The sequence below is a fragment of the Apteryx rowi genome, unplaced genomic scaffold, assembly GCF_003343035.1.
Source record: "Apteryx rowi isolate R43461 unplaced genomic scaffold, aptRow1 scaffold_14, whole genome shotgun sequence".
Lineage (NCBI taxonomy): Eukaryota > Metazoa > Chordata > Aves > Apterygiformes > Apterygidae > Apteryx > Apteryx rowi.
In genome coordinates, this window is record NW_020447641.1 from 2,890,947 (window position 1) to 2,915,868 (window position 24,922).

A 24,922-nucleotide genomic window follows, 5' to 3' on the forward strand; every position below is an offset into this window, starting at 1 on the left:
TTGTGTGAGCATGGCAGTTTAATTAGAAGCTTTCAGGGGCTTTACTTGGATGTCAGAATCTTCCAGTTGTGTGCAAAGGCTGTTTGAAATTTCGCAATGCTTTTCAGGGAGCATCAACGAACGGGGATCAGAAATCCTTTAACCTCAGATGTACAGTGCATGCTTTTTAGTCTTCAAACGATTTATAGTACCATGCAGCATTGCTAGGGGACATAAGCAACAACTGTTTCTGTTTAACTCTGCAAGTCAGCTCGTGTTTTTTACAAAATTCTGCTTAACACAGATCAAATCCTCTAAGAATTAAAGGCAAGTATTTGATCTGTAAATGTGGTACAATTAAAACTGTGCTTTGGGCCTGATTCTGTGCTCTGCCTTTTTGCAAAGCTCCCACTTTATCTCAGTGATTATTCTATTGGGACTGAGTAAATCCTACAACTGAAGTTCATCTTTCAATAAACAGACTTATACTCTGAGCTCTATTTCCCTTCCGATGTGTGGGGCATTGTGTGCAGCTCCCATCTCCTACTTCACTTAGAATGTTGTCTTTGTGAGAAGCACAAGCTCTTAGTGTATAAAGACGAGCTAAATTTATAAAGACTAGTTACAAGACAACAGTGCGATAGAGCATTTTGTTGCATTGTGGGTAATTTAGTCTAACTGTGGGATGTTTGATGGAAATCTCCCCAGCATATCACAGCTTTCAGACATAATACAAAATGGCATATTAACAACGTAGCTTAGTTGCTATGCAGTTGTTCTGCAGTGAATCAAACAATCCCTTTCTAAAAGCTAAATGTCATTGTTAGCCAATACATGAACCTAAGATTTGGAGGAGAAATTGTATCGCATTGCTGAATAGGAGAATTTCCATCACAGAGGTGGTGCTCTTCATTTTCTTTCATGTGAACAGGACAGCTTCTGTTGTTGTAAACCATATTATTTGAGTTACTGCTGTTGGATCTGCTCTCGAAGCCAATGAAGAAGTCACGTGCGTAACATTTTGAAAGTCAGAAGAAATTGGTCATTGCGGAGGTGTCTATTTCTTTATTCAGACATCAAGCTTATGACTCTCATTGACTGTAATCAGAATTGTGTATCTAAATGAGAATAAGTCTTCTTCCACCACTAATTTTTAGTTATTTACAAGATCAGTTGCTTACATTATCGCAGTAGAACTTAATGGAAGCATCTTAAACCTAAATTYATGTCACACTCTGTTTTCGTTTGCATTCTAGCATTTCAGTCTTTTTTTTTTAATAACTTCAATGGAAGGCATATAGATAGTCACTTAAATGCCAGGAAATATGTGTTCTTCTGTTGAAATAGTCTACCAATTTCATTGTTTGTTCAAATTATTGTTGAGTATGGAAATTTAGATTACTATTTCTCCAGCAAAGGGAGACAGGTCACAGAAAAAAGGTCAAGAGCACAGCAGACAAGTGCCTCTATCCTACAGAAGTATAGAAATTTATGATTATTTTTAAAAGCTTACTGCTGATGTTTTTAAATTAAGTGCTTTCCTGTACCTCAAGGCTTCTTACCACTCCTGTACTGCTTTGAGCAACCCACATTAAAATACGTGATAGCATGTGGAAGAACTGGATGACGGGGGGAAGTAGGTAATGGGATACAGAGGCTGCCACTGACTAGCAGAGTTTATGTTTTCTATAGAGAGGTAATGACAAAAGGAACATGGAAAATGTTTGCCCTCACTCTGAAAGCATTCTGTTCAAGCCTGGGATATACCTATCATATACCTATACCACTGCAGTGTTTGGACAGTCTGATAGTGCCATTACCCATGTTTGTACTGTTTAACTCTTCCCTGGTTTCAGTCAAGCCCTCTTCACAAATCTTGCATTCACTTATGCTTTTGCTGTTATGTGCATTTGATGACTTTTCAGCTTATTTGTGCATGCTTGCATGTGCTCGCACGCGCATGTGCGTGCTCTCTCTCTCTCTCTCACACACACACACACACACACCCCTCTATGTTCTCACCTGTTTCCTACCATCCTGCCAAGAGTGATCTAGAAGACATAACCAGGTGTTAGACCAAATGACAGTAATGCAGTTCAGGACTAAAATGTTTTTTTGGATATTGTAGGAACATGTGTTGGAGAGACTGATGATCTTATAGGATTTTGCTGGCAGGACAGTGCTGCCATTTGGGTTTAAGAAGTTAAAGCATAGTTTTGGTAAAAGAATACTTTAAATAAAAAATAATGCATTTCTTCTCAGTATTTTCAGAGCTACTATGTTTACTTATCAATTAGACTTATTTTTTCGGTTGCTAAAGATACAAAAACAGGTATTGGGACATTGTCTCATCAAATCCTTTTGCAGGTGATGCACTGAATGTGCTCAGATATGCCAGAATTTAAATGAGATCCCTAGGTTACTGGGCAACCAAGAAGCAAACTGCAGCTCACCAAAGAGGTCCTTGGTTCAGAAAGCAGAATCTCTGGCTCTTCTAGTTGAGGTGGCATTCTTGGAGAAAGATGAAGAGAAGCCAGTAAAGCAATGGAAAGGAAAATTCTTCATTTTTTTAACACTTAACACTTGTTAACTTTAACACTTTAGCAGTCTATCATATCATAATACCAACTTTTCTTTGGCGGTGATAGTCACTGTTTGACCTTTTGGTGATTTAGCAAGCTGACATCTCATATTTGTGATTGGTGAGTAGTCACATGAAGGCAATCACCTCAAAGGAGCCTTTGTGATCTGTGTAAGAGCTCCACACACAGATAATCAGAGTTACTGCAGGTCAGAACTGGTGACATCTGGGTGGGGAAGACTGCAAAGGTAGCAAATCTGCCAGCAAAATATATGCTGCTTGAACTACTGTTAGATATATGTTCCTCTGAAGAGTAAGCAATATATAAATGGAATTTTTTTAAGCTGATGCAGGTTATTGAATTTGAACTAGTTTTCCTAAAGTTGCTGGTCTGTAAAAATTACAATTAACGTCTTTCTGCCAGATCAGATCCTGAAGGCTGCTTACATACTATGTAGGCTGTATATGGAACTCTGTCTGATAAATGCTTTTGTTTTAAAACAGATCCATCCCTTCCAAAGCCAAATGTGAGACAGCCACGTAAGTTAAACCTATGTCTTTTAAATCTTAAACTTTTATCTAGAAAGTATTAGATCAACGAAGAAAATTTTCTTTACACTTTCTGAATTATAGTGTGTGTTTTGAATTCTAGGACAGAGCAGAATTCTGACTGTATTGCTGCTAGAGACATTCCCTTTGCCTTTTAGAGAGAAAGACTGTGATCATTTGTATATGTGAAAATCACATTTGGGAAAACATGTCTGTGATAAAATATGGGCTTTGAGAATCTCAGCCTTAAGTGAGTTAATTTGCGGATGTGTGTGTTATTTCCCCCTTGTCTACCAAGGCCACAGCTTCCCAATACAAGAGTTTCAGAAACAATGCCATCTTTAGGAGCTCCCATATCCCACCACAAGCCTTGTTCCTACCCTGYGATGATGCAGTTGGCCACATCATCTGTGTGGCACCAACACTTGTGGCTCATGCTATGGATGAGATCTCTGAATTGATTTGGATTAATTTATTTTTCTTTTCTGCTTTTTTGACATAGTGAATTTTATGTTTAACCAGGATCAGTTACTGCCCTTGTTTACAATGCAGTCCCCTGCACTGGGATGCTGGCGGACTGTGGGTTTGGCGCTGCTTGTGCTCCTGCAACTGACGTGGCTGCAGAGAGAAAGATATGTGGAACCCCACTGCAGGGCTGCAAATCTCTGCCTTGGTTAAGAGCATAAGTTGATTTTGAGGGGGAGAGAGGGAAAGAAGTGTCACTAAAGGCAATAAAAAACAGGAAGGCAAGGAAGATTTGTGGTTAAAAACAAGAGTGAATGGAGAGAAGGGGAAATTAGAAGGGGAAATGCAAAGAAGGTGGTTTCCTCTACTCCTCTCCCTATATCTTTGGGACTGAGATCTAAATTCACTCAAAATAGCAAAGAGAATGAGAAATTACACTTCTGCCATTTCAGCCTCCATGTGACTTTCTGCTCACCAGTAAGTCTTCTCCTAAGAGGAGAGGACTCTGGGCTGGTGCCTTGTGGAAAAAAACAGATGAGTTTAGGAAGTTCTTTTAGCTTTTGTGTTTAAAATGACAAAATGTGACCAAAGGAATCAAAAATAGTTCCATGTAAGAAATGTGAGAAAAACATCTAAGCCTTTATCTGGCTGGTTTTCTCCATCTCCATGCAGATTTGGTTGCAGGCACCCAGAAGCAGGTCCTGAAGGACCTTGTCAACAGGAACTGCTAGAGAATACATTTGTCGCAAAGGGAACTGCCCTGAGGATCTCAGGAGCTGTTCGGCTGTGTGCTGTCCATAGGGATATCTGTTGGATGCAGGAAGGTTTGTAGTTATTTGTACAGTTAGGGTGTTGGTTGTGCTTTGAGAACTGAAATTCCACTGAAGGATACTACTGAGAAGATCCAGTCAGCTCATTTCCTGGCCAGCTTAGTCAGTAAAATGTTATTCACTGGTCTAAGCCATTTTGTGTACTGGGAGACATTAAAAAATACTGAAACTAGAAAATAATTTTGTAAGAAAAATTTTCCCCAAATGACTGATGAAGGAGTGATTTGAAGCATTTCTAATCAGGAAAAAGAAAAACACAAAAGCCAGAAGTTTCTCTGTTTGGTCAGTTAACATTCAGCGCGATACATCCAGAAACCAGACGCTGTTAACATTCAAATGATACTGTAAAAGGGCCTCTCCCCTGGAAAGTGATTTGTGTGTGTGTGTGTTTGTGATTCTATTTTTGTGTTCTGGAATTAATTTCAGTTAATGAAAGCATTGCCAAATGTGAAAAACAATTGTTTCTATTTATGTTTTCGCTGACTTTTTTTGCTGGCATCAATTCTCTCTCAATAGCAGTTCCGTTCTCCACCTAGATTTCAAACTGAAGTTGCAGGAGATGTAGGGGAAAGTTTGCTTGAATGTCAGGGCATATAAATAAAAAGCATATTTTCCCAAAAATCTCAGCCTTTTTAAAGCATATTTTTAAGTTAAATGGTTATTTAATTGAAAGTTATTAACAGCCAACTGAAAGTGCTTAATTTCTGCAATGTTTTCARGATTTGAGTATGCTGAGCTGCAGTTTTGCTTTATGATGTGGAACAGTTCTTAATGTTCCCTGAAAGCATCACTTTTGTTTCCTTCATGCAAATCTGCTAATCTCTTCCTTAAAATGGTGCTTAATTAACTATGAATTTTTAAAAAACTTTTCCATGAAAGCATAAGAATGAATTTTTGTAAAACACTATTTGTCACTAAAAATGAAAAGCCCTGATAGTGTATCGTTTACCTTTGCAGCTGTATTCTATGGTCTGGACACCCTGACCGTCGTGGGCATTGCCTTTGCAGCATTCGTAATTGGAGCACTGCTAACAGGGGCGCTGTGGTTTATCTACTCTCACACGGGTACGTACAAGGGCTCTCACAACCCTCCTTGCAGATCATGCCACAGGGGATGCAATGTGGTCTGTATCCTTACAAGGAGGGGGGAAAGGGGAGGGAGGTCAGCAATCGCAATCCTGCCCTCTTTTCTTGCTCTCTGTTCTTATTAGGGTGTTTTCTAGCAACTCCTCACTTGAGCCTGATGGTATGTATCAGCAGATTCATATCCGCCCCTTCCCTAAGGAGACATATTATGCTTTATGAACATGATTTAAAAATTGCTAAAAGAATATTAAATGCTAGCCTTGAAGTCTCACCTGGGATCTGAGAGTAAAACCATTTCTGACTTGTGTATTATCATCAGTAACATCTCTGTATTTGGAATTTAGTTAACAATTGAGTTGATGGATCCCTTTTGGTTCACAGACTTTTATTTTATGTTACTAAACTAGGTTGATGTGACTTGGAATGTGGATAAGTACAAGGAATAGGCCAAATGGCTAAGAGGATGCCATATTTATGTAGACGTTTTCTCAATATAACTATACTTGAAAATATTTCTTAGGCATTGATTATGTAGACGTTATGCCCCAGTTTGATTATTTATTTCTCTGTTCTTTAACAGTTAGACTAAATTGTTAGAAGTCGTGTATAATCTCATTCAATTATGTCCAAGCAGGAATTTGCATTGGTTAAAAAAGAATAACCAGGAGTGCCTGAATTAGGGCAACCTTTATGCATAGATAATTTTTCAGTAACAACTTCTCAGAATTTTCTTCCATAGTAAACTAAGTTAGCAGAAATACAATGCTATAGGAAGAAGAGGGAGTTTAGGCAGCTTTTTGTTGCATTAGGCAGCTTTCCGTTACACGTAATCTGCAAGTATGGTAAGGACCAAGACTGGGCACTCATGGGGCCTTGATTTACAGCATCTGGCATTGGCTGCCTGTGGATTGCTGGGTATCTCAGAGTCCCTACAGCATGCCAGGCTCTCAGCTGCTTCCATGTCTGACCTCGCAGGACCCTGCCAATGTCCTTGGGAGGTGGGGAAAACGTGAGGTCGTTTACTCCAAACCTGTGCAGCTCCAAGGCCCTGGAATTCTCCCTAGCCCACTGCAGATTTTTTTCAGCCTCCAGAACCTCATGGAAGCTGTGTAGGAGTCTGAAACAGGCCCTGTCAGGTCAGAGCTTCTGTAAATATTATGACCCAGGAGCTTAGGTTAATTTGGAAAAAAAATCTGCTTTTTTTTCCATTTGGCTGTACAACTTTGTATAAGCGGTTTAATACTCCTGAATGCATCAGCTGTGTATGAAGCTTGTTTGGAATTCAAAGACAAATATATATGGAAACTGTGAAGGTTGTCATAATATGCATGAATAGTGTACTTCTGCCTCACATTCTACTGAAACATTACAGAAGAAGTATAGGTGCTATTTTAATGGGTAAATGTGTAAATTGAGACAGTAATTTCCAAATAGGTGGCCTTTATTAACAAAAAAGTTAAAATAGTTCTTAAATTAGTTTGGTCCTGTGTTTGTGGATATTGAATCTCTGTTCATGTACAGAACCATCTGTAGACACATGTTGTATGTCAAACATCAACTGTGTTAAACTTTTTATAGTACTACAACATGACATATAGGACAAGAAATACAATAATAAGAGAACACTGGGAAACTAGCATAATAAATCCTTCAGCAACAATGGGACTTGGACCAATTCCATTGTAAGAATTACAGTAACAAACTACACCAGTCGTAGTTACTATGTACAAGTAGTGAAAAGGGCAGCTCCTCTGACTTTGTGTTTGAGAGATGAAAACAAGGGAGGAAAAAGGCCAGAGGAAAAGTAGTAGTAAATGGGAAGAGAAGAAAGGAAGAGGACGCTGTAACTCATCGGATCAGAGAATCACAGAAATGAGATAAGAAAATTTTCTGGGTCAGATTTTCAAAGGATTCTTGAAGTGAGCCTATGTTCCTGTGCGCATAATTTTTCCATGCATAGTAACTTGTATCAACAAGGTGGAACTTGCAGCAGAGTGCAGTGAAAGCTCCGGCAGGGACAGTCTCTTTGAGGACAACTGCTGTGGCGGACAAGATAATCCAGTTGCAGTGAAATCATTTTAGAGTCAGATGRAGATTATTTTAAAGTAAGAAGAAAAAGCAAAATATAGATAATCTAAACATCATGCACAGAGTGGGTGTCTTTTGCAGTTAGCGAATTCACCCTTTCTTGAATTGTGCTCCAAAATCTCAGCTTTTGTTTTAAGTAACAGTGGGTCTCTAACCCATGATTTAGAATAAAAGATGGAAGATGTAAATTTATTCTAAATTTGTGTTTTGGTGATGCTGAGAGTTTACAGGAAGCCTAAAATGCTGCCTGTGAGCATGGACAAAACTGTTGCTAGTGGACAATGTCACCTCGGGATGTGAAGTAAGGTATTTTTGCTGCTGTAGCTCTATAAGCAATACAGCAAAAGAACACCATTTTTGCCAGTAGTAGAAGGTTTGCCAATACACTTTTATCAGTATGCCTCTCCTGGTGGACTCATTCTGGCATGGAAGAAACTTTACATGAATGAGCTCCTTTGTTCATCCTAATAGGTTGTTAACATTAAAACCTCAAGCAACTGATAGCAGAGAACAACTAAAAAGTAAGTAGAATTTCATCTCAAAATGTTGAGCAAGGATTGTTGTGGTTTTTTTTTTTTTTTTTTCCATGTAAGGCTTTTGCTGAATTTAGTAATGAAAACAATCAGGGATTTTCTGCTAAAATATCAAAAATATTCTAGAATCTCTGAAACAGTTCAACATGGAGTACAGGTGTCCTAAGATACACAGGTGGTAGGGGAAGAGAGAGGAGGAAGCTATGGTTGTGGGAACTGAAGAGGAATTTTAGCCTACTTTTCTGCCAAAGGACTCCCTATTTTAAATCCTTTCTCCAGTTGGTTAAAGGACTTGAAAGGTGGCTGAAAGCTTCCACAGCAGTGTTATTTCTATGTGGAGAGGATCCAAGAAAAAGGGAAAATAGGGGAGATGTGCTACAATGACCCAGATTTACCTGGGCCTCTTGAGAAGAAGCAAAACTTTTGCAGTGTACATGGATGGGGAAACCCTTCAGAATTTAACTGAGTAAATAACTATGAATGCAGTGTCTTTCTTAATGGGAACAATTGTGTATATTTAGGAAAGGACATGCACAGTCTGATTAGTTAGCAAGTAAACTTACCCCAACCATATAAGCTGAACACTGTGTTGCACAGATTCAGTCACCTCCTTCTCTTAAAAGAGTGCTTTTCTTCTTCAGACAGTGTACCAAGTTAACAGGATAAAATGTTCCAAAATTTGAGAAGTTAAAAGCATCTCTCCTCCCCCACTTCTCCTTTTTATGGGATCTGATTTAAAATAAACTGACATAGCAACCAATTATATTTGGCAAATGGAGATAGAAAAGCAAACATTCAGACTTCCTGGACAGGGAGTACAACTGGCAGCTTTCCTAAGTGTGAATAATAAAGTGCATGTTGTTGCATTCAGATGGGTAAAAGCTTGTTTACTGTCAATAGATGAGACATGTCCATTTTGAGTAGTTCTGGTTCGGTAACATTAGATACATGAAGCTGTTTACACAAAGAAAGCAGATGGGGGTGCCTCTTTAGCTATAATTTGCTCCACATTTTCTTAAGTACTTTTCATGAATATTCTTTAAAAAAAAGGGGGTTTTTACAGATTAGCTAGGTGATAAGGAAATAAGATGTAGTAAAAATCAGCCAGTCCAAATATAATTGCTAGACTGTGTTCATAATTTCACTTACATGATTTGGATTCTTTTGTTGAGCATTGAAAATTTATCTTTGTTCCACAAACTGACTGTGCTACATCAGAAATGCTGATAATATTCTAGAAATGAGGCACAGGAGAGGAAACTGAATTACATCAGGGGGTTGCCACTGAGAGAAAGGGACTTWCACCCCACACTGAAGGGAAGATACCTCCTAAGACGCTTTCCAAGAAAAGCTGAGAGGAGTAGACAGTGCCGTTCGGCTTGCACAGTATCTGTTGCTGTGCTTGTCACTTCTCCATAAAGAAAAAACATGTATTTAGCTTATAAATGAATTTATGGTTAAATATATACAGATTGTATTGATATGCTGTGGCTGATGCAAAGCTATGTGTAATCATGTGGTTTGTAAAATGGGTGACAGTGAAACTGTAATAAGAGCTAACAGCAGGGAATAAGGGCCAGTTCTGCGTTGTGCAGAACTGTTCTCTTGGCAGGGCTGCTGAGGGGCCCTGCTGAGGGAATGCAAGTAACTGCAGTTCCTATGTTCAGATGGTAACAGCTTTTTCTAACGTTGTTGGGGGTAGGGGTTAGCAGTTTTGTTTTCTTTGTTTCTTTGGGKKTTTTTTGTTTATTTGCTTATTTTGTTTTAATGAAAGGGAGTTTGTTAGTCACTGCCTATTGTTTAGTACAAAAGGAAGGGAGACCTGTTTACACAAACAGCTGGTGGACAGCGGAGCAAGTTAGGAGGGGAAAATATCCAGGCTAGGTTTATGAAAGCTTTTACAGTATGGTAACACAAGACATTGTTTTGATGCAGTTTATTCTGATGAGATCCAAAGCTGTTTTCAATGCAAGTTAAACACATTCTATTTGTAGATAAATGAGGCTAGATCCTGATCTGTTACATGTAAGTAGAAATCTGCAACTCATTGATTATCTGTGCAGTTATTTCTTGTACTGTGGAAAATAGAATCAGAATTGCTCACGAAAGTAAAATGCTGAACATAGTGCTGAATTCAAGGGCCAGATTCTGACCTTCTCTTTAAACATCTTGTTGGCCTCCTGGCAATGGGTGTTTTAGTTTGTGTTTCTTCTGTCCTGTCCCATCCCTTCTTTCCTGCCCATTCCTAAACCAGTAGGATGTAAGGTGAAAGCTGTGTATTGTGGGGCCTTACATGTGCTCACAGCTGTGACAGCAGCATGAGCCAGCAGTGAACCTGGCAGTTTCCATTACAAACAACACTTGCAACCTCTGCTGTGAGAAATCCTCAGACCTCCTTGTTTACAGCAGACCTTTGAATACTTAGCAGCCTGCAGAAGTACCTTTTCTTCATCCTGTGAAAGTCTGTTGACTTTGGCCTGAGATACAAAGCGTTAAATCCATGCTTCCTCCCTGTGACTCACATTCCAGAGGAGGTCTCGGGAATGCTCAGCACTCCGGCAGCGGCACGCAGGGCACGGGTGCACCAGAGCAGCTCCTGCGGGAGGAAACGGCTTGTCCCCGCTATGTAACCTTCTGGGCGCAGTATGTGCTTCTAGCAGTCAACCTGTCACTGGAGTAAATGCTCTTGAACAGCAGCTTTACCAGATCCTGAGTAAGGAAGAAAAATTGGGCTGTATCTTTCTTTGGCTACTCTCACAGACTTGGAGCAACACATGAAGCAGGAAATATGTAGCCCCCTAAACTCACAAGGGGACCTCCCAGCCTTTGATTTTTCTCAATCATTCCTGACCATGATCTAGCAAAACATTTTCTCCTTATTCCTTTGCTGGGAAAGCAGCTGTGTTGCTGCTCTCTGCCATAGTTAGTCCTGTAGCTCATGTAGCAGCTAGTGTGTCTCTGGGTTACAGTGCTGAGTTCACAGGTTCATACTCTGATGGATGATCTCAAGGGAGGAGGCAGCTATGGTACACATTATATAAACTTAGTTTTGTCCTTCTGTTTTAAAGAGGCTATCTTGTAATGTTATTAAGGTTGCAGATTTGAGCACTGAAACTTAAAAAATGCCACATTTATGGTTTCCTGCGTGGCTCAGTATGATCTTTTGGGCGATCTTTGCTTACATACAAGTAGGAGCTAGATTTTTCCATAGGAGCCTAGACACATATTTAGAAGGGATGTGAAGAGAGCGGACAAAAACTAGKTTTTTTCAGGGGTCATAAATCTGGACCTTTTAACTTCTGAGTGCTTGATTTGGCAATACAAATAACAAAGGGCTTGTAATTTATTGTCAGTAAAAAATTAACAAGAAATGGTGAGAATTGTTCTGTGTGTTATGAGTGCTACATGTACTGTGGTGCTATAGGGGAACTTCCTACATGTTATATTTAGAGTAAATCAAGTCAAACTTGCAGGATAGCCTGGGGTTTGGGGTTTTTGTTTTTGTTTTTTTCTTCACTAAGAAGACTGGTCATGTCTCAGGATATGTGGGATCCAGCTGACTGAAGAACATTGTCTTCAGCTCCAGCTTCTCAATTTAATAAACATGCTGCTCCAAGAACTGGTATTAAAACAAAAGTCTGCATTTTATTGGCCTTTCTCCATAAAACAAAACGATAAAATGATCCAAGTCATGTAGCAGGACCCATCTGAGGGACAGCTGACAGCAAAAGATGGACAGTATCTATCTGGACAGTCTCTGCCAGCTGCTTTTAAAATGATGAGGCAAACAGTATTGTTTTCCCCGTGTGCATAGCAGCACTTAAGGTGACAAAGTCTAGTAAAATTTTTAACAGTGTTCTGTTTGAGATCTGTCACCCAAGACATGAATTTTATGGAAATAAAAACCACCAGAAGATGAAGAGTCGGAAGGAACGGATTATTATTTTCTGTGACAACTAACATCCCTTCCCCCCCCCCCCACCTCTTCTCTCCCTTCCCTTAGGGGAAACGGCTGGAAGACAGCAGGTCCCTACAACCCCACCAGCCTCGGAAAACAGCAGTGCAGCGCACAGCATTGGCAGCACACAAAGCACCCCCTGTTCCAGCAGCAGCACAACCTAACGCCACGGAGAGCAAAGCTAAGGAGCAGCTTAGGAGAGCAGAGGTTCAAAGGACTGTTTGTTGACATCAGCTTTCTAAAGTTAAAAGGATGAATTTGGTTTCTTTTGAAAAAAATGAGGAGGGATTTTTCTACAGGAACAAAAAAAGAACTGATTTTCTTTTGGGGAAGCCACTGTGTGTGTGAGTGTATGTGTGCACACGATGTGTGGGTAAATACAGCCTTTTGCATCTTCTATAGCATATTATGCTATATGTGACAAGGCTACTAATTTTACAGTACTGCAATCTGTTCAAGGGGTCTGTGGACCCTCAATGTGAAATCTATGCCAGTTTGGAAAAATGCTGCTTTATCTATACACAACCTTTTTTCCCCCAAAACCTTCTCATTGATGTAAGATATTTGTGAAGGGAATTCAACAAGATAAGCAGAACAAAGATCATCTTAGGTCAAAGGTTTTCTATTTGTCTAAGCAAGAAAGTCTCAAGGTCAGACCTATTTGCTTAATAACATTTTATTACTTCAACTATGTTTAGCCACTTTTGAGTAACCTTTGTTTTGTTAAGCTTACTGCTACAGCATCTCATTTGCTTTCCTTTTGTGTTTGCGGCTTCAGGTTTGTTCCAGGTATTTTTGTTTTAATATGCATTGATTTGGTAATTGGATTAGACCACACTCCGACATTCCCTTTCTTGTTCTCTGGGCCAAAGCTCTTAAATAAGAGATTTTTTTGACCTACTATATCAAGTACAGACACACACAAACATTAATTCAGACAAATAATGTTCTTGTGCACTAATGTAGATGTGTGTATACATTTAATGGCAATGTCTTTATGCAGGCAGATGTATATGTAAGTATACAGAACCTAACACACCCACTTTAACAGTTGGGAAATCAGCCCAGTGTTCCTTCCAAACATTAATAGTGTGTGTGTGTATACACATATATACACATATATATGCTCTGTGTGTGTGCATGTGTGTGTATATATACACACACACGTGCGCCTGTATATGTGTATGCATAAATATATAGTTATATAAAATATACATATATGTGTATATATGCATACAAAAACTGGCTATTCAGTTTATAGTTAGGTAGACAGATGAGATAAAAAAGAAATAGATGACAGTTCTAACCCTTTAGCTCCCCCAAATTCTCTTTGAATTAAGAGATAGTTTTGAGGGCACAAAGAATGTACAGTAGAGCCCATTGTTTGTGTAAACTACTGCCTATAAAAATGAAGCTATTCTATTAAGATAATTGTGCAGTTGTTTGTGTCAAACTGTTGTATGAACATTGCAATCGGATAGTCCCAAAGTAGTGTTGGAATGTGGAAATGGTAGAAAGGTACTAATTGTCACAGTATTTTTTTCAGTGTCATTGCCATATCTTGGCCTTCAAGTAGATGCCAAGTGAAAAGAAAAAGGATATTTCTGAATGTGTAATTCTTTGACTTTTATGTTGCCACTTTGCATTTGTAATGTGTTCTACTGATCCTTCTCCTTTAAGGAAAATTAATATTGTTTTCCTTTCAAAATGAGATGAGTAACTGCCATTAATTTTAGTACAGGTCACTTGTGTTCTGCAAGAGGAGAGGGGGATTAATTACACTAGAGTGATAGTCTGCTCCGAAGTCTGAGCTGCAGATTCTTTTGCTGATTCTACACTYGTGCCTTGCTGATGCCAGGATGGTCAAAGTGCAAGATACGCAATAGGTATAAATGCCCAGGATCAGATAGAAGAATATTACTCATTTTAAATCAAATTCAGTAGTAATCCTGCAATCATGTATGCATATGAGTAACTGTACATGCCTTATCCTGGTGGTGCAAGCACATGTTCAACTCTGCATATTATGAGTAGCCTCAGAGTCAATGGAGATATTCAGTGTATACAGCTAAGCACAAGAAAAGTGTTTTATGTTACCGGGCCTTTGGAATAGTCCTGTTAACATCAGTAGAAATTGTCTCATAAATATAGTTATCCTCATGCATAAGAGTATACAGGATTGGTTCCGTTATGAGGTGTCAGGAGAAGGAACATGCTACCTGTGTGGTTGAAAAGAAAGCGCTTTGCCTAACCTTCAGCAGAATGTATTGTATAAGCATATTCTATGTGTAAAATCTTTAAAGATGTCTTCAAAGAAGACTAGAGTCTTTAAATTCAGTCATAGATATATTTTACTACATTAAATTTGTGTATAAAGATATATTTAAATGTTTTAGACAAATGTAAGTTACTCTATATGAAACGTTTAATTTCAGTTACTGTGAAATTTACATGTTTTGTAAATTCTTTTCCCTGTTTTAACCCTTTCCTTCCTCAGATATTTTATTAAGTAGTTTCTCATAGAAAGTATTAGATTCTGTTGTTAAGATGGTCAGATTTAAAACTTTTATGTAGAATAGCTAATTGTATATTTTTGAGAGAAACATGCTGCATTATCAATGTTTTTATTAAAAAAACTCTAATTTTAAAATAATTTACAGATTTATATTTACCGTTGGATAAACCAAAAATATATAAAGATCAAAGATTCAATTTTATTGGCTTGTATTTGAAATACAATTTAAATTAACTAAACTTGGTGTACTCAGCTGCTTAATTCAGAAATTTTAATCAATTTGAATTAACTGGCTATTGGAAGTTACCAAAAACATGTGTAATTATTTAGCAGATGGGACAGCCATTTCTGCTTAAATAGAGAGAGAGAGAGAGAGAGAGAGAGAGAGAGAGAGAGAGAACTAAAACCGGGCATTCCCAGTTAATAGCTTTATTACAAAAATGTATAGTACTTACCAGCAGCTATTGAGCTGTCTGCAGTTTAGAGTACCAATACATTTGTAAGCTCTGCTTTTGTAACAGCCATTCATATCTACAGCAAGTTTCTTTATTAGGTGTGGCAAGCTATTTGAATGTTTAACTGCAAAGCCACCAGTTCCCAAGTCTGTCGAACGTGATCTTGCCACGCTTACTTTCATGGGGCAATATCTACTGGTTGTGGAAAACCAGCAAGACACTTATGTCCTATTCATGTCTCAGCATAGGTCTTTGAAACAGGACTTATGAGGGACCTAAGTGGTAAATTTCTGGGTAATCCAGCTGACTCCAAAGGGACTTCTTACACAAGAATGGGAGGATTGGGCTTCAAAAGAGAAACCTTCTAATTGTAAAAGCTATTATTAAAATACTTAAACTCTGAGGTAGACCGTTTGTTGTGTCATGGATTGTCTAATCACTAATTTTAACCTTTTACAGCATTTGGTGTTGATAATGTTTCAAGAAGTCAGAGCTTTCTGTGTTAGGCTATTTTTGTAGCATTTTCCACATGGAAATGGATTTTGCAAATTGTCTCTAGATGTTGATGATTGTAAACTTTCCCCCTGCCCCTTTGTAACAATTTTTCTTATGTATGTACCAGTCTTTATGTTACGTATATCTACCTCATGCTTCACAAGAAGACCATACTGTTGGTTGTGCTGACAGCCCTTCCTGTGAGGTGACTGTTCTGCCCTGTTGTTTGTCATTCATGGGGATGTTCACAGAATTAACAGATTTTCGCTGCCGTGTTCCTACCAGTTCCAAACATCATATTCTCACCTTTAAATAAATAAATACACTTTTTAAAGATCTGAATGTCGGATTTTTTTTAAAAACAAAAAATGGGAGAAATGTACCTGCTAATACCTGTGGCCAGTCTGAACACCCCATTTGTATTCCATACTATGTTCAGTATTTCAGAGACTTGTGGAAGTGCTTGGTTGTACAGTTTTGATAACCACAGGGTCGTGTCATCTTAGTCTCTTGTGCATAATAAAGTATGTATCAATTATTAACAAATGATGCAGTGACTCATTTATTTAAGTAGTACAGATACCAGCAAACACTGACAAAAGCAGTGGATCAGATTCTGTCTTACAGCCTGTGTCCTCCTCTCCCATAAACTTAAGTGAGAACTGTGTGTGTTAAGGCAGAATTTGGTCTCATRTGACCTTAATCATTTTCTCCTTTCTCTGTTCTTTTATCCATTGACTTTTGTCTTTTTTTCAATATTATGGCTTATTGCAGAAGTCAGTAGACATATTCAATGAAACGCTACCATTTTTCACCCTAAAGTGCGAAGTTCTGATCCTGCCGGCCTTTAGTTGCTGCATGTCAAGATACTGCCTCAGTCCAGTCCTGTGCGAGAGTGACAAAGCCTGACTTGGGCACAGTCAAGACTAAGGGTCTGCTGATGGACCTCCAACTTGAGCAGCTGAGCTGTCTTGGTCTGTTTTACCCTTGACTGCAAGTGTACTGGAGGCACATGAGCATGACTGAGATGTATTTTCACTACTGAAGGGTCTTACTTTGTCAGAGCAGATAGTTTCCCCATGTATTGGCAGGACAAGGATTTGGATGATTACTATCCTAGTTATTGCTTTGTTTCTTGTATTTCATGTAAAAAAATATTATTTATGGATGCTCTGGGGGAGTTCTCTTTGAGTTGTTCAAAGGTTTGGGTTGTTCACCCACAAAATAAAGTTGTCTAAGGAAAGAATCTAAATTGTTTAATGATAATGTTTTAATGTCAGGATTCCTTCAGTACAGGAAAGAAGATTTATAAGATGCGATCATAAGCTTACAGGTTGCTTATGAGTTATAACTCACAGAGATGCAACAGATTTATTGCTTCATAACAACCATATTTCAGTTTCTGGATTAAGACAATTTTTTTTCTCTTTGAAACTGAGCTATCTTGAGCTGATTCTCAGCATAAAGATACTGGGGCTGATCTTCACCTTTATCTTTAAGATTTATATTTGGACTGAAATATGGTGCAAAAGCATGATCTATGTCTTAYGTGAGGATTTAATTTTAAAATGCAATTAGTAGCCAACAAATTGTGATATGATATATGCATGAGTATTTTTAGATGCAAAGAAGTAAGAGTCTTACTGTATTACAAAGTAAGCAACAATGTTGTGTTTGTTTCTGCCAGGCATTTGTGCATAATATAAACATTTTGGAGAGTCAAAAAATACCTCCAAGTGCCAGTTTCCAGAAAAACACAGTCCAGATCTTTTCTATTGTAAACAGAATATAACAGCATTCCCTCCAAGATAATATGAAAGGAAAAGGAGCCAATATTTTGATACATTTTCATAGTTGTCATTTTGTAATTGTAAAGCAGATACTTATGAGGCTGGAAGTCTGTTTGCAGCTTCGTATTTACACTATATTCCCAGTTCTTCAGCCCTCGAGCAGGCCTTGAGAACCTGTGTGCATTTATACTGCTGGGATTCTTTGCGTAAGAAAGATCAAATTACATCACTTCACCTACCCAGACAAGGTTACAGCTTAAATTACATTTTTATAGATACTCATTTGCTAGAAGCTATAAGGGAGACTCTGCAGCAGGTGTAGGAGACCTAGTATACACTGAGGTGACTTTAGGCCTGCTGTGCAGTCGGTCTCACTTGTCTAGTATTTGCTTCTGTGTAGTATTACCATTTTACTTTGTTTAGAAAAAGTATAAAAAGGAATTGATTTACAGATAGTTGGGAAAAGCAGCAGAAAAATGTTACTTTTGCACTTCTTTTAAATGAAAAATTTTTTCCATCCAATTATTTTGGCATATGTATCTGAAAAATTGGTTAAAAAATGTTTGGGTGGAGTCTCTTTTTCAGCTGCTTGTAAACTGTCTATGACAGCTCCAGTAAAGAACATACTGTACTTACAAAAAATTAAACCAATATTTTAAAAATCAGAATATTGAGTGTCAAGCAGAGAAAGCTGATGAGATTTAAAGGCACTTTCTGTGGCTCAGCGAAGTCACTTTCTGTTTTGTCAGCTATGCTAATTTTTATGGTATCCCAGCTAAAATCAAAATGCAGTTCCTATAAGGGAGTGTTTTGTTCCCAGTTCTCTAAGCATGTAACTTCCAAATTTTCTTTGTAAGTGGAATGAAAGGAACAAAAAGTTCTCAGTCTGTCCTTTAATGCAAATAGATGTAGCCCATGGAGTCCTAAGAATTTGGGACTTAGGTAAAGTCTCTGCTTTAAAAAATATTTTTCGTAGTCCGTGATCCTAAAAGTGATTAAACGTTAGCTATTAAGAACAGAAAATAAAATAAACTGGAGGATTAAAAGGGTCATACACACAGAGCATTTTCATCAGGAATATTTAGCCTTTTACAAATTATTTTAAGCCAAAGTATGTGACGGAAAATTTAAATCACTGAACGGAAACTATAAAATAACATGAAGGAAGCAGTTAGAAAGTGTCCAGAAATGTGAAACTTAAGGCTCGCGCCACACGTCACCCGAAAATGAGCTTGGCCAGCTTTCAGGGCTTCGGGAGCCCCTGCGGTGGGACGGGACGGGGCGACGTGGCCCTGCGCACGGTGTGCGAGGGGAGACCCGGACTCACCTGGTACGGTCGCGTGTCACCAGAAGCTCCTTCTGCGGAGCGCGAGGCAGCAGCAGACCAAGCAGGGTTATTATTGACAAGTCTCGTGATACTAACTTCGGGGTGTGTCTGTCCTGGTGACAAGCAAGGATGGATAGATTAGCAAATAGTTGCTTTTTCAGGCAAATAAGCTTTCCATGCAAGCCAAGCAGCTTTCTGGCTGCTATAAAAGGACCATGAAATATAAAAGATACCCATAAGGAATGAGTAAATCAAATAACAAATTGAAGTGCTGTTACTTACAGTTGTCAGGTCATATGTATTCACATTGCAAAGAGGAGAACATGTCCTGCCTTGCAGGTAACTCCCTAACTGCTAGAATACACACTTAGAAATTCAAAATAAAGATCTCCATGATGAATGAAAATGAACTTCCTTTCTCTTGTCAAAGGGACAGTCTCATTCCTGCTGCCATCGCAATGCGGATTCAGACCTAAAGGCAGGCAGCTGCCTCTGCAGAGGGGAGCCCGGAGGCTCGTCTCGCTCCTTTGAAACCAGCTGGGGTAGGGGGCCTGATCGACCGATGCTGGCATCATCTTTGCTTCCAAGCAGTTCAGTCATTTCTACTTTCTTCCCTTTCCCGCTGCGGTGCAACAGGGTGCTTTGGCCCCGGAGCACATTTGGTGTTTACTGGTGGAAGGGGAGGCCAGGCGTGCTGAGAGGAGCTGCAGGGTCCCTCCCAGGCCGGGAGGCGAGTGAGGCCACAGGTGCCGCACGTCTCTGCTGACGGCCTGCAAAGCTGCTGCGCAAGAGGAAGGGGCAGAAGGCAGAACCGGCAGTTTCCAAGCTCGTGTGCTCCCCTGGTACTGCGCGGGCTGCAAGGCCGAGGTGTCGCGCAGAGGAAGGCAGGCAGGCAGGCAGGCAGGCAGGCAGGCACCCGGAGAGAGGTGGGAAGCAGGTTGGCCGCCCCCTTGGGCTTCGAGGCCTCGCCGGAAGGTTCCGGAGGGCAGGGGTTGTGGGGGGTGCATGGCTCATCCAGCAGCTGAAAATGGCAGCACGGGGGCTGCCTGCAGGCTCAAAATGGCAGCAGGTCGCTCAGCGGAGCCTGCTCTGAGGCRCTGCTCAGAGTGGGGGCCCATGCGAGCCCCCGAACCTGCCTGGGGGGTGAGCAGGGATCCCCAGGGGAGCAGGCTGCCTGGCTGGGCTGGGGCTCCGCGAAAGGGGCTGCGAGCGGTGCTTGGTGTGGGTGTGAAGCAGAAAAAGCGTCTGGAGGAATGAGATGTAGGTTTTCTGTTTGACAAGCAAGAATAAGGCAGAGTTACTGTCCCAAAAAGTTTTGCAACAGAGCTTGGACAAAATAAGAGAGAAGATGAGCCTGCCAGCGCAGGAAAACGCTGGCGGGAAGATCTCTCACGGGGAATAAATTGCAGCACTCGGTAACAGCTTGTCAGAAGTGGGTGTCAAGGAGAGATTTGAAAGAGGACAAATACGACAGTCCGTGTGTGAAGAGCAAAGTGGAGCTGTTCTGAATAACTTTTGACAAAATTAAATATTGCTGTTGCTGAAAGGCACCCCTGGGTGTTGCTGGGGAAGGAGGGGGAGCTCGCGTTTTTCAGCCTGGTGGCTAAACTCCCCTCGAAGTAGACTGGCACGCGGGGCTGGTCATGGCCGCTGCTCTGCCCGGGGTGGCGACGGCCCGCGGTAAAGCGCTCCCCAGGCCCTCGCAGGGCAGGCAGCGCCCGGCTCGGGCTGGGCTCGGGCTCTCCCGCGCTCGTGTTAGAAGTGGGAACAGGCTGAAAGGTGGTGTTTGGATTTCAGTGCTCAGATTAAACATTTCAAAAGCCACAAAATGTCTTTACCGGGTGGCTGCAGTGTATGGCGCAGCGAGGAAGAAGCATACTACTGGAAGCAGCAGCAGATAGTGAAGGTGCTGAACGCAGAAGTCTGTAAGCGGGGGGAGGCAGGAGCAGGCGTTAGGGTGACATGAATGCTCATGTGAAGAGGAAGGTAAGACTATATTTTTATTTTACCTAGATGAAGCTGCGGTGCCCTCAATCTGAGGGTGAGGGGCAGGGGCATCCTTAATTAAGGATGGAAAAAGGAGGGGATTTGTGATAAGGTTACTGTGAACTTATTTGACAAAGAAGGTGGGATCAATGCTGTGATTAGCAGTATGGCAGCACGACGAGTGGAGAGCATTAGCTTGGTCTCGGCAGGCTCGAGGGATGATTGTACTGGAAAGTGTATAGCCTGGTGACACTCCTGGTACCGATACAAAGCTGGAGTAAGTATGCCCATGTTTCTACTGGCACTAGTTGTTTCAATTTTCTGTGACTTCCCTCAAATTGTAACCTTAAAGCGTACCTCTGAAGTAAGTAACGTTTTACTAGATGTTAGACAAGAGTCTACAATAAACCTGGCCTGGCTGCCTGGCCTGTCTCATGTCTCCTTGGGGCCTATGAACTTGTGGAATAAAATGGTGTGTCTATAAAGAGTAACTTCTCCAGCCCGGGACTGTTACCGTCACCTGGGTTATGGGATAACCCCCTGAGGAGGTGATAGCTACATTGGGAACTTCAGATTTCTGGCTATTGCAAGACATTGTGTACAATTCTTTTTGTTATCTGGTTTAAAACTAAGTTTAATAGTAGTAGTAGGGTTATGCCAAGCTAATTCTAGAAGACTYGTCTGTTGCTTCCTTTTGTAAACTTTCATCTATGGCATTGTTCTTTTATTCACAGGAAAAAATGAAAAGCTTAATTTAAAGTTACATCATAGGCTAAAAATACAGGATGTTGAAAATCAGTCCTTGTACTTGTAAAGTGAATACTTCTTAGTCAGTATCTGCCTAAAAAGCCATGAACCAAGAACAAGATTGCTATTTTCTGTTTTAGAAGCTGCAAGAAAACTTAATTACTGTTTTACTGAGTAATGCAAATAGTACTGTTATGTGAAACTTGGCTATATTTTTATAGCTTTTTCTTTTTTCTTTTTTTCTTTTATCAAGTGAAGACAAAATGTGATACCACAAAGCTAGACAGTCATGCATTTATGACTAAATACCTATGCACATGGATATACAAAAATGCATCATTCCATATAGTGAAGGGAGAACTTAAAAAAGGGAAAGTGCTGATACATATAATAAAGGACAAATGCATGCGGACAAAAGGACGTGCAAGTGCGTGTGTATGAATAAGTGTAGATTACGCAAACCAGTGCTCTCACTAATGACCTTTTTATATCTGAAAGATATGACTCTTGATGGTGCTCACTTCCAAAATTTTAAAGGTCTGGATTCTCTTTGGCTAGCCCCAGAAGTCAGGGGAGCCATCTCCTGTGCTTTCTAGGCCGTCACTGGAGAGAGACAAGCATGCCTTGAGGCCAACGCGGCACTCCTCACCTATCCCCTGTATGCCTGCATCTCCTTTGCCTACATGGCAGCGGAGAGAGCTTAGAGCAACCCTATTCCTAAATGAGCACCTGAAGCTAACTGGGATGTATCTTGATGTCTGTCTTCTTTGAACTGCATTGCTCAGTGTAGGGAGCAGTTCTTACGAAAATCGGGTAGTTTAACGGGAATGAACTAATAAATTCTCAGGGCTTGTGTGTGCTGGTGGTTTCAGTGTAAAGACTATGATGTAAGTTTATTTTGACACAATCAGTGAAGGTAATGGCTGCATGGAAGGAGGCCAGAAGGGATCACGCTCATGGCCACGCAGGTATGCAGCCTCTGTCCCTACCTGCGATAACTGAAGTGTTGCCTTCTGCTTACAAAGCTTAAGCAAAATTTCTCGCAATATTGTAAGAAACCAATGTGAATAAAAATGGAGGCACCTCCCAGTATCCAGACTCAGTGCCACATTTGAAGAAAAACAGATAGTTTGTTATTCAGAGTTTGTATTTCGTTTTTAGAGCAAACTAAGGGCCAGATTCTCAGCCGGTATAAACTAGCTGGTTTGACTTTAGTCAAATTGTGCCTATTTACACCAGCAGAGATTCTCTCAAGTGTATAAACTGTTCTTTAGCACTGAATAACAGAAATATAATCTGGCAAGCAGCCAGTTTGAACAGCTGCCAATGTACTTCTTCAGATCCAGAGATGATTCCTTGAACCCCAGCTCTTCCCTCCCTCTTTAGTGTGTCTCTTTTTTTATTCAGAACGGGAATTATTCCCCAGTCTCTTGAGTCATACTTCTTAGAACCTTAGTTCTGCACACTACCCACTTTCTCCAAACATCTGACTTTTGCTCATCAGTAGTAAAGTCTTTTTTCCACAGCTCTAATCAGCGTTAAAAGCTTGTATTTCCAGCTGAAGTTTTGACAACTGCAGTGCTGGTCGTAGTGTTCACATTTAAATCAAGAAGGCTCAGATTTTGGATTAGCCACTGCAGAATGTTGTATTCCTTTTAAATAACATGCATGTTCCAGCTGGGGTGTGCTAAGTGTCGATGTACTAGAGCTATTCTGACTGCCATGAGTTGTGCAGGTTTTAATATAAAACCCTTAAATGAAGGTTAAAGCAAGTGTTCTGAGCAGTATGCATGCAGCTATGAATAATGCGTTAATTAGTCACAGAGATGGTCTAAAGCAAAGCTTACAGGCTTTATCTGACACTGCAAAGTCTTTGGTAGATCTGTACCTGATTACAACACAGAGAGGACGACACCTGAGACTTTTTCATTTGCTGAACTGCAGTTATAGGCTTGCCTAGCTCAAGTGCATCATGATGTGTTTGACATGTCTTTCTCAGGCAAGCAGTGTTTGTGTCCCTGTCATAAATGGAGAGAAATACTGCTAACGTGCTGAGGATGGGGCTGTGTTTGCCCAGGTGTTATCACTTCTGAACTTGTAAAGCCAAATGTTTTCCAGGCTGCAGACAGAATCACTCCTGACAACTGTGCTAGCAGTCAATGGGCCACTGCTGCGTTTGTGTCTCTTCTAAACAACGCTGTGGTTAGGCTTCTCAGGGAAAATGCTAGCATTCGTCATACATGAATCAGCTGTAACTATCCCACCCATTATGCACTCATTTCACATAGCTTGTTTCCAGATGTTTTTAACTGGCAACTACTTTAAAGTCTGTCCACACTCTGCCTGAGATTGGGCTAGTTAACACTAAATAAGATTACGTCCACTTACCAGTGAGGCTCAAACACTGGTTCTTTGATCCATGCTTTCAGGAGGGCTCCTTCCTCCTTTTCTCTTGAGCTCTTGGCCCTTCCTGCTTCAAGTGGTGTCCGCTCGCACCACACCACACAAAAGCAAATTTGCTTTTGAGAAGCAAATTCATCCCTGTCTTGACACTTTTACCTTTGACTTCTGGAAGCAAAGTGAGTTTGTAAATTAGGTGAGAGGAGAGAAAGGAGACAAAGCAGTTGCATGTGGCCAGCTAAGTTAACCAGTACGTGACATGAGGTCTTTACTCTTAAGGAGGTATGTCTAGCATGTATGCTGCAGCTTGCATTCAGGACTCATCAAATGCCTTGGAATAGCAACCAAAATAGTAAAATCACACACTGTTCTTAGACAAGTAGTAAGCAGGAAGAAAAAAAGAAAGCTATATTGGCTAAATATGTTGATTGTGTTGATCTGTTTTGGAGAAGATTTTAAGTTGGTGGAAATAAATTACTGTCCAGTTCTATAAATACAGACATGTGAAGCTGTTGCACAGTTGCTAAACATTTTTATAGGAATTACAGCAGTTTTTTATCAGTCATCAAATTCAAAGAAACCACTCTTCATGTATCAAGGGCTATATTTTCAACATACTCTGTGTGATTCATCATACAAGCCTGAGTTACTGTAGGGATGTTCTGTGAATTTCTCATCCTTCTTGGGTTTGACTGCATAGCTACAGACCTTACATGATACTTGACAAAAGGCTTATGCAATGTGTGATTCAGAGACTTGACCAAGTTTTTCATGGAAAATCTGGGATTTTCCCTAGGACTTTGTTTTTATTCCTGATGATTTCTTKTGCTAAAAATTTAAGCCTGTTTTGAAATTGCTCTATTAAATTGTATAACACAACTTTATGCTTCTCTGTGTCACTTAGGTGAGGAATATTCACAGCTTTGTTTTATTCTTCTAAAGGAACTTTGTAATATTATATGGATTTCATTGTGATATTAAAAACAGATTACTGGAGAGACTTTAAAAAATGAATGTGAAGGTTTGCTTGTGTTTCAATGAAATGATTCTTGTTCTTTTTTTCTTGAGGAAGATTGGTTGATCAAAACTAGCATATAAACCTTGTAAAAATAAGTAAGTCATTTTTTTATTACTGTGG

General features: G+C 40.1%; 1 protein-coding gene across 6 annotated transcripts in view; it reads left to right on the plus strand.

The window, feature by feature from the left end:
- Nucleotides 1-13,232, plus strand: part of TGFBR3 (transforming growth factor beta receptor 3) — a 128,171-nt gene extending 114,939 nt beyond the window's left edge. For all 6 annotated transcript variants that reach the window (XM_026057524.1, XM_026057525.1, XM_026057526.1 and 3 more), the window contains 3 exons: nt 3,065-3,100; nt 5,362-5,469; nt 12,115-13,232. In XM_026057524.1, coding sequence (XP_025913309.1) covers nt 3,065-3,100; nt 5,362-5,469; nt 12,115-12,233 — 263 coding nt within the window. In that variant the 3' untranslated portion in view covers nt 12,234-13,232. The remainder of the gene's footprint in view (nt 1-3,064; nt 3,101-5,361; nt 5,470-12,114) is intronic.
- The last annotated feature ends 11,690 nt before the right edge of the window (nt 13,233-24,922 follow it).